The 15,361-nt window shown below is 37.9% G+C and overlaps 1 protein-coding gene across 2 annotated transcripts in view; it reads right to left on the minus strand.

The window, feature by feature from the left end:
• Nucleotides 1-1,241: 1,241 nt before the first annotated feature.
• Nucleotides 1,242-15,361, minus strand: part of PTPN12 (protein tyrosine phosphatase non-receptor type 12) — a 69,285-nt gene continuing 55,165 nt past the window's right edge. The window contains exons 13-18 of one of the 2 annotated variants that reach the window (XM_084206837.1): nt 9,656-10,620; nt 6,653-6,730; nt 5,243-5,331; nt 4,281-4,311; nt 3,669-3,785; nt 1,242-3,068 (exon numbers count right to left, since the gene is read on the minus strand). In XM_084206837.1, the coding sequence (XP_084062963.1) occupies nt 3,007-3,068; nt 3,669-3,785; nt 4,281-4,311; nt 5,243-5,331; nt 6,653-6,730; nt 9,656-10,620 (1,342 nt within the window). In that variant the 3' untranslated portion in view covers nt 1,242-3,006. The remainder of the gene's footprint in view (nt 3,069-3,668; nt 3,786-4,280; nt 4,312-5,242; nt 5,332-6,652; nt 6,731-9,655; nt 10,621-15,361) is intronic. The other variant, XM_084206838.1, reaches the window with a different exon arrangement.

Consider the following 15,361-nt stretch of genomic DNA (forward strand, 5'->3'; position numbering starts at 1 on the left):
AATGCACAACCTTAAATATGCTGAGTAATAGAGATAAGCAATGGTATTAGTAGAGGTCAGCTTTCTTCTAAGCCTTGAGAATTCACATTTCTAAAACATAGAGACCTCATTCTTTTGATGTGATAATTCACTGCATGATTTAATTGAATATTAATATCTTTAGAAAAAATTAATGAATGGTATATTAGAAAAATACTGACAGACAAACAAGCCAATGCAGCAGTTATTAATAGAAAGAGCTGGGCTGAGTAGCATTACTGCTTTTTTGCTACAGTGATCAAGTCCATGCCTGAAAAGCTGCACTTCAGAAAGTAATGTGTAAGACTGGAACCAAACAGGATTGATTTCAATATATGCACAAAATGGCTTTAGTGATAATTTTCAAGCCAATGTAATGCTTAAACCATTTTAGACTCCATTTCAAATAAACCACAAATGAAGATCTAGGGTTTTTTTGATGAAGCTGTTAAGATGATAATATTTCAAAGTTATGACGTGAAGCATCCAGAGCTGCAGTTATCTCTGCACCACCCCCAACACTGGATACACAAAGTAATGACATTGGGCAGATTTCACCTTGCTCTTAAAACTGCCAACTTATCTGAAATACAATAGGTGAAAGTATAAAACCCAAAGCAGGGAACAGCAAGTTGTGAATCAGCTCTGTCAAAAGAAACAGAAATCCATACTGGACAATTGCAGTTTTTTATCACTATAGCAAAGAAAGGCTGCAACCTTACTTTGAGTTTATTTCTGTGACAAACTCAGCCTGGAATATGATCCAAATCTGTGCAAAACAAAGAGGGGAAAAAAGATGAACCTGGATGTACTTTAATTAAACATAACAAGATGGGCTGTATGTAATGCACAGATTTGGGACAGCCTTGGCTGTTAACTGAAATTCATCTGTGAAAACCAGAAAATCTACTACATGCACAGATTTGTGTTTTATTGGTGGACAAATGTGGAAGGGATCCTTGAAAAGTACATCCAAAACATATTTGGAAATTTTCTTATTTAACTTTTTTTCCCAAATGTTCCAATGATTTGGACTGCCCAGAGGTGCTGACAGCCCATCTTGCCTTACAAATCCACAGGAGCTCTAAGAGTGAAAGTCTGAGCTAATCATCTGCAACAGGAGGGAAGGAAGACAAAGTTCAGGCCAGCCTTATTCTGCCAACTGCAGAACATTCCAGCTGTCTGAACTGTTTAAAATTCAGGAATATAGTTGATATAGATTATCCCAGATGGTACATATCATTGAATTATTTATTTTTAAATTCATAACTGCAAAACTACATCCATGGGAAGTATTTATAGTGCACACAGTTCTTTGAAAGAGCTCCCCAGCTTGGCAGTCTGTCACACGTAGGAAGCACATGGTGATTAAATCCAGAGTCAGAGACAGTAATTGCCAGTTACATCCCTTCAGGAGGTTACAACAGAGCTGCTATCAGGGCATTAGCTCTCTTTTAGCAGAGACACTAAAGGTACAAGTAGCACATCAGACAATGTTCCCAGCTAAAGTTCAGATTAATATAGTTTCACTACCTAAAATGAACATTTTCTTCTAAACATTCTTCTTTGCTTCTCTGGCATTCTTGCTAGCCAGAACTTTTAAAGTAGTTACTAAAAATAAGGGTCTGAGTGTCAGTGTTCTGTTCAAGTATGAGATCTGTAAGCTAAGCCAGACTGCCATCCTTCACTGTGTTACACTTGGCTTTTGGACACAGTTTTCTTTCCTAAGAGTAAAAACACCCAGAGTGAGATTTTTACTTTCTTTAATTTAAAGATTGTATTACAGAAAAGTTTAAGTAAGGAATCCTTATAAGGATTAACTCTTGACATAATATATTGCCAAGATACAGTGTAGCTGCAAGGGCTCCAGGTGAACCTTCATATAAGTTGCTTTCTTACATACACAGTCGCTGAACAACATAAATTGTATTCCCCATCTGTAAGAGAAGACAGTGGTATTGAACAGTCCTTTTAGCAGTGTGTTCTGGCTTTCCCAAATTAGAAACACGCCCTATTAAAACCGTAAAATCCTACTACACAGAAAGGTGATAGAGATGAACTTTCTAAAGATTGCAACTGATGAAACACTAAAATGAAAACTAAGGAGTGTTGATTATGTAAAATGGTTTCTCTTTTACTGGCAGGTCAAATATACTAAGGAACATACAAATCTTTTTGATATTCTAATTCCAGATGAACTCAAAACACTGAAGAAACATACACAGGCTAAGAGAATTCAATACTGTTCCAAGGCACTTACTGAATCTCCATGACCAGATGAAAACCAGAACAAATCAGGTCTGACAATTAAACAGTATATAATATAAAAATAACCTTTTGCTTACAATTTACAAAATGCATTACAATCTTTATCTCTGCTAACCTGCAATTCTGGCTGTGTGTGTCCAGCAATTTTTGTAAAAAAACCCCAGAAACTATTTTCTAAAACTTCAGGGCAAATAACTTACAAATAAGGTACACAAAAATTTAGATCATGCAGAGATTTCTTACACCTTCTGTTAATATTTTATGATTGCAACTTTATCAAATTATATACTTGCCCTGTACATATACAAAATAATGCATACATGGTAATCAAATGTTAGCAAAAAGTAGTCCATAAACACAATCTGTCAAAAGTATTACTATATTAACATATGTCTACAAGCAGCGTGTAACAGGGTTAAAAGACATTAAGGCAATAATACTTGAAGTTACAAAATAAATCATATGTAATACTTTCTCCTAAGTGTAGTAAGGCAGGTAGATGGCCCCAGCAAAAGGTTGTTGTAATACTGGAATCCACTGTTGTGAACCACGTGTCAGGCTTTGCGTGGGATGCACTGCAAGAATGTACCATTGATAGTTAGATCTACACTGCTCTGTGTTAGTCGCCCCCCAGGAAAGTGGAACTCTATTTCTCTAGGTCTCAGTGGCACTTGAGTTTTCCAGTATAATTTATTGATAGTATGTCCATTGGTTCTTGGATCATGTCCATTCTGAGGGTGGCTCTCTTGGTCCCCTGGGCTTTGCACAGCGGTTACCAAAACCTAAGGAAAGAAATGTATTTAATACTTCTGTCTGCTGGGACAACACAGGCTCACAAAGGCTGGCAGCAGTCAGAAGATCACTAAGACATGGCTTCAGCTCTTACAGAATAGCTTACTCTCAGGGCTTGGAAACAACTTTGTTATACAAGGAATTCTGAAGGCACTCTGGCCATAGGAAATACAAATATGAAGAATTTGTATACCATTATAGTTCAGTACTTAAACCTCACTGGAAAGTACTTTTCATTAAATACAGTATTACAACATTTGTGATCTTATTTCCCCCTCCTTCTCTGCATACCTAGGCTGTTATCAGGTATTATTTCTGGAAGTTTTCAAAAATTTACAGAACTTTACAAAAATTATAACCCATTTGACAAATTTTATATTTCAGGATTTTTTTTGAAGTGAAAAATTATTTAATAATTTATTCTGGGGAAAACTCCTTCAGCACTGCTGAAGTAGGCAGGCTTATTCGTCTGGGTTCTTCATCTCAGTGAGTTGGAGGGTAGCAGTAGTAGCAGCTATCCAAGCCAGGACTGATAGTGAATCCCCTGTTTAAGTCATCTAGTGATTATATTTTGAAAGAATTGTAATTACCAATATCTGTTACTTCTGCAGGAAATTCTGAAATTTGACCTCTTGTGTCAGTGGAACCAGAGAAAGAAATGTGAGGTAAAATGTCAGTTGATGTTTTGTTGCTTCGTTCAGGACGATCTAGAAAACACACAGACCCCTCACTGTAACATTCATTTAGTCACCACTGTGGCAATGCCACTTGTCATTACAGTCCAAAACACAACTGGCAGCAAATATTATTTACAAAAATAAAGCTTTGAAAGACAATTTCTCATTTCCTCAAAGCAAAACTTGAAAATTGTTTATGAAGTAAATGTTCAGTGACAGCAATATATTCCTGCTTTCCATATCTGGATTACTAGTTTGTATAGATAGCTGAAATCCCACATAGCATCTATTAATAGCAAAAGCTCACAGTGCCATTTAATACATCTACATAAAGGTTTCAGTCCATGTTCTTTCTAAACTAAAAGTGCTTAGACATCATAGGTAACAATATATTTAGTATAATACAAGTATATTTGACAATATATTTAGATACTTTCAGAGCAAACACCAAGTTCAGGCAAATTTTTGTTCAGTAGGAAAAATATCTTTTAAAAAAAAAAAAAATTAGAAGTTTCCACCACTTACCAGGTAGTATAGGTGAAGTTGTTTTCAAACCCTGTTAATGAGAGAGATATAAAATAATTACAGAAACCACTTCCAGAAAACTAAAAGAAAGACAGAAATTTAAGATTATGAAAACATCACCAAAATCATTCATGGAAATACTAATTTCTTACTTGACTCAACATTGACAAAAAATGCTACAGTAGTTAGTATGAGAATTTACTATTAGAACCTTAGCATTTAATAAAAATTTGAAAACATGACACTGCAACTTATTTGCAAATTTAGGTAGGTTAGTTCTCACACTACATTTATAGTTCCTGAAAATTCACATTTATCTTTTTTGTCATATTTTTAAGTGAGCTGTTGGGAGCACATGAAAAAAAGGGACAAATGTAAAAAGGACTTATATGCTTTCAAAGCTTTGCCAGCTGTTCATGCAGGATGACTGAGCTGGATGAAAGAAAAGTGAAATCTGATGGGCAAAAATGGTTTGTTTAAAATAAATATGAACATAAGGGAAAACCATTTTCAGGCAGTGAAACAGGTTGCCCATAAGAAGTGTCCATCCCTGGAGGTTTTGAAGACCCAGCTGGAAAAATCTCTGGTTAGCCTGGAGTGAGGCCCTGCAGAAGTTCAGATGAGAGACTGCTGTTCTCTTCCAGTTTGAATTGGCCTAAGATCTATTAAGGGCAGACAGCAAGCTTCATAAAAGCAGCATATTTACATTCTTCAGGCCATAGTTTAACATATATTTAGGAGTACTGCTTTTAAAAACATTGCTGACCTTAGAAAAACAAATCATTTTCTTGGAAAGAAAACATACTCTTCACATCAATTCAGCAGCTCAGGCAGAAGAAAACCTGGCCAGCTGTAGATGACCAACAGCTGCAACTTCTCACAAGTATGGATTTTACTTTTTGTTGCAGCTCCCAACCAAACCAGAAATGAGTGATGAGTACAGACTTGTCTGCTGCACTTACTGGGGAGGCTGTTTGCTCAGGCAGGTGCTGATCTCGCAGCGCGCTCCACTCCGACTGCGCAACCACAGCTGGCTTCAGCAAGGGCGTGCCTAGGGAGAATTAACTCAGCTCAACATACTTCACATCTCCTCATGATGAGCCATTAGTAAGCTGCATTAGAAATGTGCTCTAAACCTTTTTTTTTAGGATTAAATGCCTTTAAACACATGAAAATCTCTTTACATGAAAAGTGAAAAGTGCTCCAGAAAAGGCAAAATGCCGCAATATAACTCAAAGCACAAGAGTACAGTGCTTGCATTGTGGATGTCCATTTTGTTCCTTTGGGGGGTCCTAATCAACAGGGGAATTGTCCTTCATTTTCAAGGACAATTTAGAACTTCTGTTACATCAGCTGGGCAGTAATAGTATGTGTTTCTCAGATCTCCTATGTAAACATCCAAGTCAGGACAGCCACACCTGTCCTTTACTGACATCGTGCAAAAAGACAAAATGAAAGTGGTTTTAGTGATTCCAGTTCTGGAGAGAGATTTGTAAAGAAAACAGTTTTGTTCCTTGTGCAGTCACAAAAAAGCAACAGGTCCATAATATCCAAAGAAAGGATCACTTTGAACTACCTATGCTTGTAATGCTCAAAGAACACATTTACAAAACTTCAGCACTTTCATGCTGAAAATATTTAGATTAACTACTTGGGCCCAAATTTTTTGAGTTTCAAAATGGCACTAAATAAAAGTGTCAGCAAATAATTATAAAATTTTAGGTTTTCTGGAAGGTACCAAGCATCAATCTAATTTATCACTTCATTTCAATTCATCTGTTTTGTATTCTGCCATTACTATTTTGATGAATGAACTATGACAATAGGAGCACATCATCTGTAAGTGTCAGCTTTCTCTTGCAATTACCCTTTTGACACAGCCAAAGACTGAACTACATAAAACTTGACTAACTGGGCTTGTTCACTACATGCAATGCAGAATGAAGTGTCATCATCTTTCCTTTGCCCAGGAAAGGGGGATCAGATCAACACTGTTCATGTGCAGACCCACTCCCTACCTGGGAGCAGTAGGAACTAAAACAGCTGGGAAATCCCCTAACTGTACTGCATTTCCCCACTGTATCATCTCATTTCCATACCCTTCAGACTGAAAACTAGCTCTACTAATATTGAAGTCTCCAATTACTTAAATATCATATAACACCATAATTAGTCAGAAAATGAAAAATAATTTCTCTATGTTCAAGGGTGTGCAAAAGTTAAATCCCAAAATAAGGCACTGCACATGCTAGATTTCATTCCATTTTACAAATTGCTCCAACAGACTAACCAAAAATCAGGGGTCCTCAAATACAATACTGACATGCTCTTCACATTTTATCTCCAGTTATCACCAAACATCAAAAACTCACTCTGTTCACTTGCTAATACAAATGATTCTGGTGTTCTTTCTGGGAGCGGGGGAGAGGAATCTTCACTAGCATCAGCATCTAAATCAAATATGACATTAGGTAAGTTAAAATACATAGATTTTTCTCCTAGACTTCTAGAAGTTGATCTTTTCATATATGAGATAATCCTAAACTCAGTATAGTATCTAAAGCAAAAGAAAAATTTTAAGTATTATAAAACATTTTGGTTTACCACACTAACACTCTGGAGCAACTTCATCTACCATCATTAACTTCACATTAAGGGCACAGGATCAGTTTGTGTGTTATGCAAGCAAGAAAACGAAAACATTTTCAGTCTAAATAATTTGGAGGGAAAAAAAAAAACCCTCAGTAACTCAAATGAATACTTTTTGTTCATTTTTCAGGTCTCAGTTTTGCTTACCCACTGGCACCCACACCACTGATATGGTTAAACAGCCTAGTGCAAGGTTTGCTAGGCCAAAGGGTAAATAGGAGCCAGAGGAGATGGCTACTGTTGGTGCCAGTACCACATCCTGTCCCCAGCCTGTTCCCTCTCACCTCCCAGGAGTGTACTAACACAAGCTATTCTGGCAGCAAAAGCCCCTCTCTGACCTGCTAAGAAATTTGGAGTAGTAATTAAAGGTTTAAAACAATTTAAAGTAGCTGCTGCCGTAAGAAATCTCATCTGACAACTGTACTCTGCACAGGATTCAAAAATTCAGACACACTTTTCTACTAACAAAGCCATGAGGCTTGAGCTGCCAGAATCCCCAGGTGCTGCAGGGACAGAATTCCATCAAGTTCTACAAGCCATCATCTTCCAAGCGACTTCTGAGACCTGCTCCATCTCAAGTTTACCATACAGCACAAGAAAACCTTCATTAAAAGCGTCTCTATAAAACCATCAAATAAAGTCACCACAGATATGCACTAACTGAAAGTGAATTTTTAGGGTTTTGTTTCTGAGTTGTTTCGGTTTTATTGTTCTCTTTGGTTTTTTTTTTTCCTTTTACCTCAGGGTACAACTACTTTTCATTTCATTTGAATGAAAAAAAGGATTTAACTGTGTGGTAAGATCATGCACACCAGCAGTTATGGTTAGGCAATCAGGGTGCTGGTAAGTTCACAGACAAGTTTCACTGGTGATTGCAGCCACATTCCCAGCTTCAGACAGAAGAGTCCTGAGCCAGTATGAAAATGAGAAAGCCACTGTAAACAGGGTTTGGGATCACTGGTGCAAAGCAATCTAACCCTATATTCTTGAGTCCCAGAGGGATTACAAGACCTACAACCAGAATGTAAAATGGGAAGTGTTCACTATCAAACAAACGGGGAAGAGATACACCCTTATTAACAAGAGATAAATCATAAGAAAAATTAATGTTAGAATTTTAATCAATTCCTGTGAAATCATCAACATACCAGCAGCACAAGGGCTGTACTGTTATTCCAAGACGTTTCTGATACACAGTTACATGAAACAAATTCTAGAGTGACATTTCTCCAATTCTTTATCATATTTATGACATATCACTTATTTTATTTGCATGTTCTTACAGCATCTACATAATGAGATGCACAGAGAAATTATAATTTCCAAACAGTGACAAACGATGATTGCTCTGGGAAAGAAGAAAAAAATTCTGGCTAAAAGGAAAAATACAATAGCCTGCAAATCTATAAAACAAATCCAAGGAGAACTGCTTGCAAAATTGAAACAACTATGATAAAAGGACTTTGTCAGCTTTGCAGAGCACCTTTTAAGTCACAGTGTTAAAGATATACAGGTATGTGCAAGTATTGTCCTGTATTTACACAATCTAAACCAAAATCTATAGATCTATAGGTACAGATGACAATATCTATAGAGCTGTATCAAGATCTAGAGAAAAAGATTGTTTTGAAGGCTGCAAAACAGTTGACATCTCTGGATATATGACTTTTGGTGAACATTCAGTTCACAAAGCCAGTATTTTCAATTCAGCTGGTTCGGCATCTTGCATCACACACTGAGCCCCATTTAACTTCAGAAAATCATGAAGTCTGCACAGACTCCTGAGGTGAGGCCATCACTGTTAGCAGCTCCAGGCACAGGAGTCTGAGCTGGATCCAGAGGTTCATGTTCTTCCTTCAGCTCCACAGCCTCACTTCTTGTTTTGTGGGGCAAGCAGCTGCCAGGGCCTAATCTCCTCTTCCCTGCTCTGTCCTCCATCTGCTCTAAGTGTGCCAGCCTGAATGAAATCTGCACCTGCAGGTTTTGGGATCCTTTTGCCTTCAAAACATGATGTTCTAACTTGCAAACTTTTGCAAAAAAAAAAAAAAAAAATCAAAAAAGTAAAAGATAAAAAGCCACTAAATAATTTTCAAAGTGCTAATAAAGCATAACTTGGATTTTTAGATGAACAGCTGTATTAGCTTGTCACCCCCAGCCATGTACAGAAAAAGAGGAAAGCACAGCTAAATATTTACAACACTATTAAAATGCAAGAGCCAAATCATGAGCAACTTCAAAGACCAATGCAGTGAATGAGGTTACATCTACATTTTTAGGAACAGCACATCAACCAATAAGCATGAAATTGTTATGTATTTGCACAAGCCTGTTGAAAATGCTTTGACTAGTCAACCCCCAATTATTTTAGACACTTTCATGAAACTGGGCATAGAGAAAAAATATGTACCAAATAATAACATAGAAACCTACAATTACATACAAACCTACAGGAATGCATTATAAATAAAGCATTAAACAAATGCTCACAATAAAGCTCACAGTACAGATTTTGAAGCAGCTAATCATGGTCTGTAGTACTTTATAGCAAAAATAGCTCACGTGCAAACTGAAAGCTGTCAGGAAAAGAGCTGTGCCCTCTCTGAAGCTGCCATACTACACTGATTAAATTTACATTTAAAAATTGCATTGCAAAGAAATTTATGCTGTCCAGCTCTACAGATGCAGCTAGATAAAGAGCAGCACTTCTGAACCTCAGTGAAACCTACCTTTGCCATCTTCAGAACATGTTACAGCTGTTAAGTCTTGCCTAGCAATAGACATTGGCAATACTTTTCTGGCAGAAATGTTTTCAGTATTAGTGGCAGCAGAGACTGTGGCACTTGCGGTTGACACATTGGACGCGCTTTTGCTCATGGCTCCGTCGAAGTCCCCCTCATCCGTGTCAGAATCATCTGCATGGAGAGGGTTAGTAAAACAGAGGGGTGCTCGAACACAAAGAGGAGTATGATCAACAGGATCACTGGAAGGATGCTCAGCTGGGCTGTTTGATACTAGAGAGAGAGTTTGAACACCGTGACACAAGGGGTCTGAAGACAACTCTTCAGACACGGAGGTACGCAGTGCATTTTCAGGCCCTGGTAGTGACCACGTGGCGTGTCCCTTCTCTGTCAGAGGCAGACGGTCTGGTCTGGGTGGGGTGTCAGACCCCTGCTGACTCTGCAGACTTTCTGGTGAAGGTATTAAGGCTGTGTTAGACTGTGGCACGCTGTATTCCATACATGAGTTTTGAGAAGCATCTACAAATGAATCCCCTGAAATCTGTTCCTGTGGCTTAAAGCTCTTATCAATTACACAGGATGACACAGGCTTAATTTTAATTGCATGTCCCCTGTTCAACAGGGAGTTCCCATCAAAGCTTCGTGGTCCCTCCTGCAGAGGTACCTTCTTGATCTCAAAACTTAGGTTGCGCTCCAGCCTCTTCTCTGGGTGTTCGCTGGGTTCGTTCTTCCCTGAATGTTCTGTGGATTTATTGTAATTCTCGTTGAGGTCTGTCGAATGCTCTGATGAAACCATGTGCAAAACTGGCTTTGGATGGTATCTGTCATTGTCCTGCCACACCGTAGTGACTGTTGGATAAGCTGATGGGGGAGATGGTGTTAGGATTGGTGGTACTGGCTGAGGCTCTGGAGGCTGCAAGATTTCTTCTTTAGCATCTCCTTCTACAAGGCAACTGCAAAAAAACCAAGACACAACTGCTTAAATTTTCTGGATTTTGACAAGATTTTAGCTATCTATCCATCTCCCACTGCAGCAGTTAATGCTGTAACACCAATATCAAACTCCACACAGAGCTTCCACTGCACACAGAAAACAGTGATAGAATATGACTAGTGGGGTAGGGGAGAATTAAGTCAACACCCTCAAAATGTCTTTCAGAATATCACAAGGACATTCATTCAGGCCACAACTAATCCTCAGTAACAGTTCAAAGATTGCTCACATCCTTTCCTAGAAGCATTCTGCAAAGACATTGCCAGACAGGCCCTCTTGTGGCAGCATTTCACTACTTTTTTCCTTAAGTGGCTCTGAGAAACTAGGAATATGGAATTCAAATTTCAGTAAAGCCAAGAAAGATTTCTTTAAAAAAAAAAATCCTTACAGCCCACTTAACATTGAATATCTTCCTTCAATTTTATTTTTCTGTATATGCTCAAGAGAATTTTATTTGTGTGTGTGTATTTGATAGTCTTGGCTTAGTTGCAAACCAAATTTAGTAGACATGAGGTATATAAAACATAAAAAATAATTCCAGTAGAATTTATGATGCAAATTACAGTGCATGTTAGTGAAACCACAGCACTTATAACTGCAGCTCATCTCAAGCTACTTAGAATAAGTTCTTCAAGCATATGGTCAGATTAGATGCAGAGTTGTTGACTACAAACATTTAGTACAACTGATGAAGGCATTTTTATAATTTCCATTCCTTTAAACATCCAGGATGACCTGGACAAGCTCAAGAAGTGGGCCCATGAAAACATCATCAGGTTCAACAAAGTGCAAGGTGCTGCACCCGGGTGGGGGCAGCCCCCAGCATCCATCCAGACTGGGAGCAGCCCTGTGGAGAAGGACTTGGGGGGCTGGTGGAGGAGAGGCTGGACATGACCCAGCAGTGTGCAGAAACCAACCCACAGTCCAAAATCCAACCATGTCCTGGGCTGCACCCAAAGCAGCATGGCCAGCACATGCAAGGAGGGAATTCTATTCTGCCCCTATACTCTGCTCTCAGGAGACTGCGTGAGAAGGACAAGATTGCACAAGAACTCTGTCTACAGGAGAAAGGACAGGCTCTCATTATTTGTCTGCATGTCTCATAATGAGCAAAATCAGAGTACTACTTTGGCTCCCCTGCTTCCAAACCACGCCTAAGAAGGACCCAGCAAGTGCAAAGTCTTGAGACTGTCATGACATAGAGGAAAAAAACCCAAAACAAAAAACTCATAGCTGAGTCTTGTAGAGAACTCAAAGCATACCTGACTTGGGACAGGCTACAGCATGTGTTTCCTCCTTGTGTCTTTATTAGCACCAAGCTACAGCAGAATGGGTTGCAGAACTAAAATCTTTATACAAGAGATTCCAGACTAAAGAGAACCATTTGGATTCTCAGTTTGTAAAAATCCTAACCCTCTGAAGTACTGCAACAGCTTCCAAATTATCTTCTGCAAGTTCCTGTATCTTTGTGTCTGGAAAACCCAAGGTCCCCTTGCAGTCCTGGGTGATCTCTTCCATTCTCTGCCTGACTCCTGTCACAAAAAGTTGGGCCTCAAATTCCTTCTCTTCATCTCCTCCCTGCACTTGTATAATGCTGTTTTTCTTTACATTAAAACAGAAGAAATACAAAGCACGTCAAAGCAATTTAACCGAAGTAATTTGGGAACTCTTGCCTCTAGTTGTTGAAAAATTAATAAGCTTGAGAGCAAATTGTTTGCCTGAATTAGTAAAGAAGACAGGAAATGGGGGGACATTAATCTTGCTCCAATTTAATACACACTAAGGACAAGAGAATTCGCTCCCTTTGGATTTCTCTCCTCTGTTCCAAATGGGGAGGGGAACACAGGAAGGGAGACAGTGAGTACACTTGCACAAATATTTACATGCCCCCTTTTACCAGCAGTGGTGCTCATCAGTAATCTCCACTAAATCCTCCTACTGAAAATCATGGTTTTTCCTTATTGACCTGATTTTCCTGACCCAGAGTTATTTGCAATCAGCGAAACTAATTCCTTATCTGGCACAGATCTAACATTATGCTTACAATTAGCTAAAGGAGCAAACTAGCATTCAACTAGATATAACAAGGATATGGGTCCACAAAACCAGTCAAAATTCATAAAGTTCTTCATCACTTAGTGTCAATAAAATCACTCTACCCTTTGATGCACTGGTAAACAAAGCCTCCCATGTATTCAAACAGTTCCCTTAGATGCATCCATGGAACTGATGATAAAGGAAACGCTGCACAAATCAGCAGCCCAAAAGTTGATTAAACAACTTCCTCCTACACATCTCAACAGATCTACTACAAGGTTCCCCATTACATTTGAAGTTAAATGTCCCTTCTTTATTCTTAAATGAGAGTTTATAGTGAAGAAATGAGAAATTATTTGTCAAAATCATTATTTGCCTTATTAATATTGAAGGATATCTGTCCTCAGCAAATGAGATGTCCAAATAGCACTCTAATGTATCTTCTTCTCTTTAAATTAGGAAATAAATCCCAATAGGCAACATTTTTCCATTTTATTGACATTTTAAACATTACTATTTCACATGTTCTGCATTGCAAATAATGCTTCTGTTCATTTTCACACAGCAGAAATATTAGGATATTAACACATTCAGAACGTCTGTTTGGCAGTAGTTTGTTCTAAAAGTCTTGTCAATCTTGGGCATTTTGGGCTGCTGCATAATGCTGTCTTTGGGCATGTCCTTCAACAGCTGTGCTCCACAGACATTTCTGCCCCCAGAGGCAGAAAATTATCTGAAAATTGGCTACTAATACTGTTGAAAACAACAGGAGACAGTAAGACTAGATTGATTTAAAATACCAGGAAACTCACAGAAAGCTCATGAAATAGGATATTGAGACAGAAAAGAGTAAGTAAACCAAAGAAAGCCAGGCCATTCAAGTAAGAGAAGTAAGCTTCCCTGTATTATACCTTTAAATAAACACATAGGATTGCAAAATCTCACAGTGTGATAAAAAAATAGAAAGCTTTGTCATGACTCAACCTTCAAGTGCCTCTTCAGATACAACTGCTCTTGATAATCTTGGAATGCCACTACCTCAGCACTTCCTCATTTACAGCTGGAAATGGAATTTCCCTGGGTGATCGAGGCAGCTTTTCCACAGGCTCTCATTGCCACACAGCTGATGCAGTGCCTTAGTGCCAGTGGCATCTCAGGTGTCAGGTAAACCATGAATCAGGCAATAACACCATTTAAAAATTATTTGGCATAGTAACAACTACACAAAATTTGTCAAAAATACTCTAACTAGTCAAAAAAAAAAAAAAAGCCTTCCTACAGCTTTCAGCCAAAAATGCATTTAATGTACTTATTTATCGCTTTCTCTGCAATGCATTATACATTTTTAGAATGTTTTAAAATCTAATCCATTCTACTCCCAATGGAAAAGAGCTACATTACTGAAACTGCACACAATGAGTTCAGATTTAAATGAAACTTGGCCAGTGTTCAAAATCAAAAAAGCCTTAAGTAATCCATGGTTATTCTATGCAGCATACTGTAGGGTGTTTCAAGTAAAAGAGAGTGATGCCAAGGTCATGGAATGCAGCTGATATGAACAACCAAAAATAGATACCAAGCTCTACATCCTCCCTCATAATTAAAATAGGAAAATTAAACTCAATATAAGCAGGCTGAAGCTAGACAACCACATTATTCTACTTCAGCATTAAATCACTGCCATCCACATGAAAGAAAAGCAGCAGTCCAGTGAGTGAAGCTATTGCAAAAGTAGTACAAATAATTAATATAAAAGTGCAATGAATTAATAAAAATAACCAGCTGGTAAAATTATCTCAAAATTTACTGACCAAAGTTTTCTTGTTTTTTTAATTGTGGCATACAAGTTAGAGACAGTTAACTAAGAAGGACACCCATCAATGAGTTTTATCTTAGCTTTGTAGGAGATAGAGATGGTTTGCAGGGCTTGAAATGGAACAGATTGACACATAACCCTGGCAATGTACTTACTATCATTAGACTGAAGTCTATGAGAATCTGATGAGAAGTTAAAATGCTACAGTATTTTACCTTTCCACCTTCAGACAGAAGCACATAGCTCTTCATTACACTGCATACAAAAAAGCTGTTAAATCATCTTTGCTTTTCATGAGTTTATGTCTAAGTCTATGCTTTGATTTCAAACTGCATTTGAACTTGAAAATAAAGAACTTTTTGTAACCAAGCCTGACTAAAATAAACCACCTCTTTTCCCCAATACTTTAGAATCAACTGCTAAGCACACAAATACTTCATGGACTAATACTTAAAGGCATTAAGGTGCTCCCTCTGAATTCTGACACATCAGTCACCTAAAATCAAGTACAGTCCTAAACTGTAAACTTAAAACATAAGTTTTTTGCAGTCTTTTATATAATAAAATTGAACCTTACTTATGCCCTCTTCCTACCTTAACCTGAAAATAATTAAAACATGTCTAATGAAGACTTTCCATCTCCCCAAGTCCTCTAGAGAGAGCTGACTTCCATAAGGAGTGATCATCAACTGCCAAGCCAAGCAATTTCTAGGATAAGGTGCTGGTGTTTGCACTAATGAGTTGTTCTTGTTTACCTCTGTAATAATCAAGGAGTAATATTAGAATATTTTTTATGTTGACATCAAACAGAGAGAGACAATAAGCTAAATGACAACACTCACATATT

The sequence above is a fragment of the Fringilla coelebs genome, assembly GCF_963513975.1.
Source record: "Fringilla coelebs genome assembly, chromosome: 5".
In the NCBI taxonomy this organism is placed as follows: domain Eukaryota; kingdom Metazoa; phylum Chordata; class Aves; order Passeriformes; family Fringillidae; genus Fringilla; species Fringilla coelebs.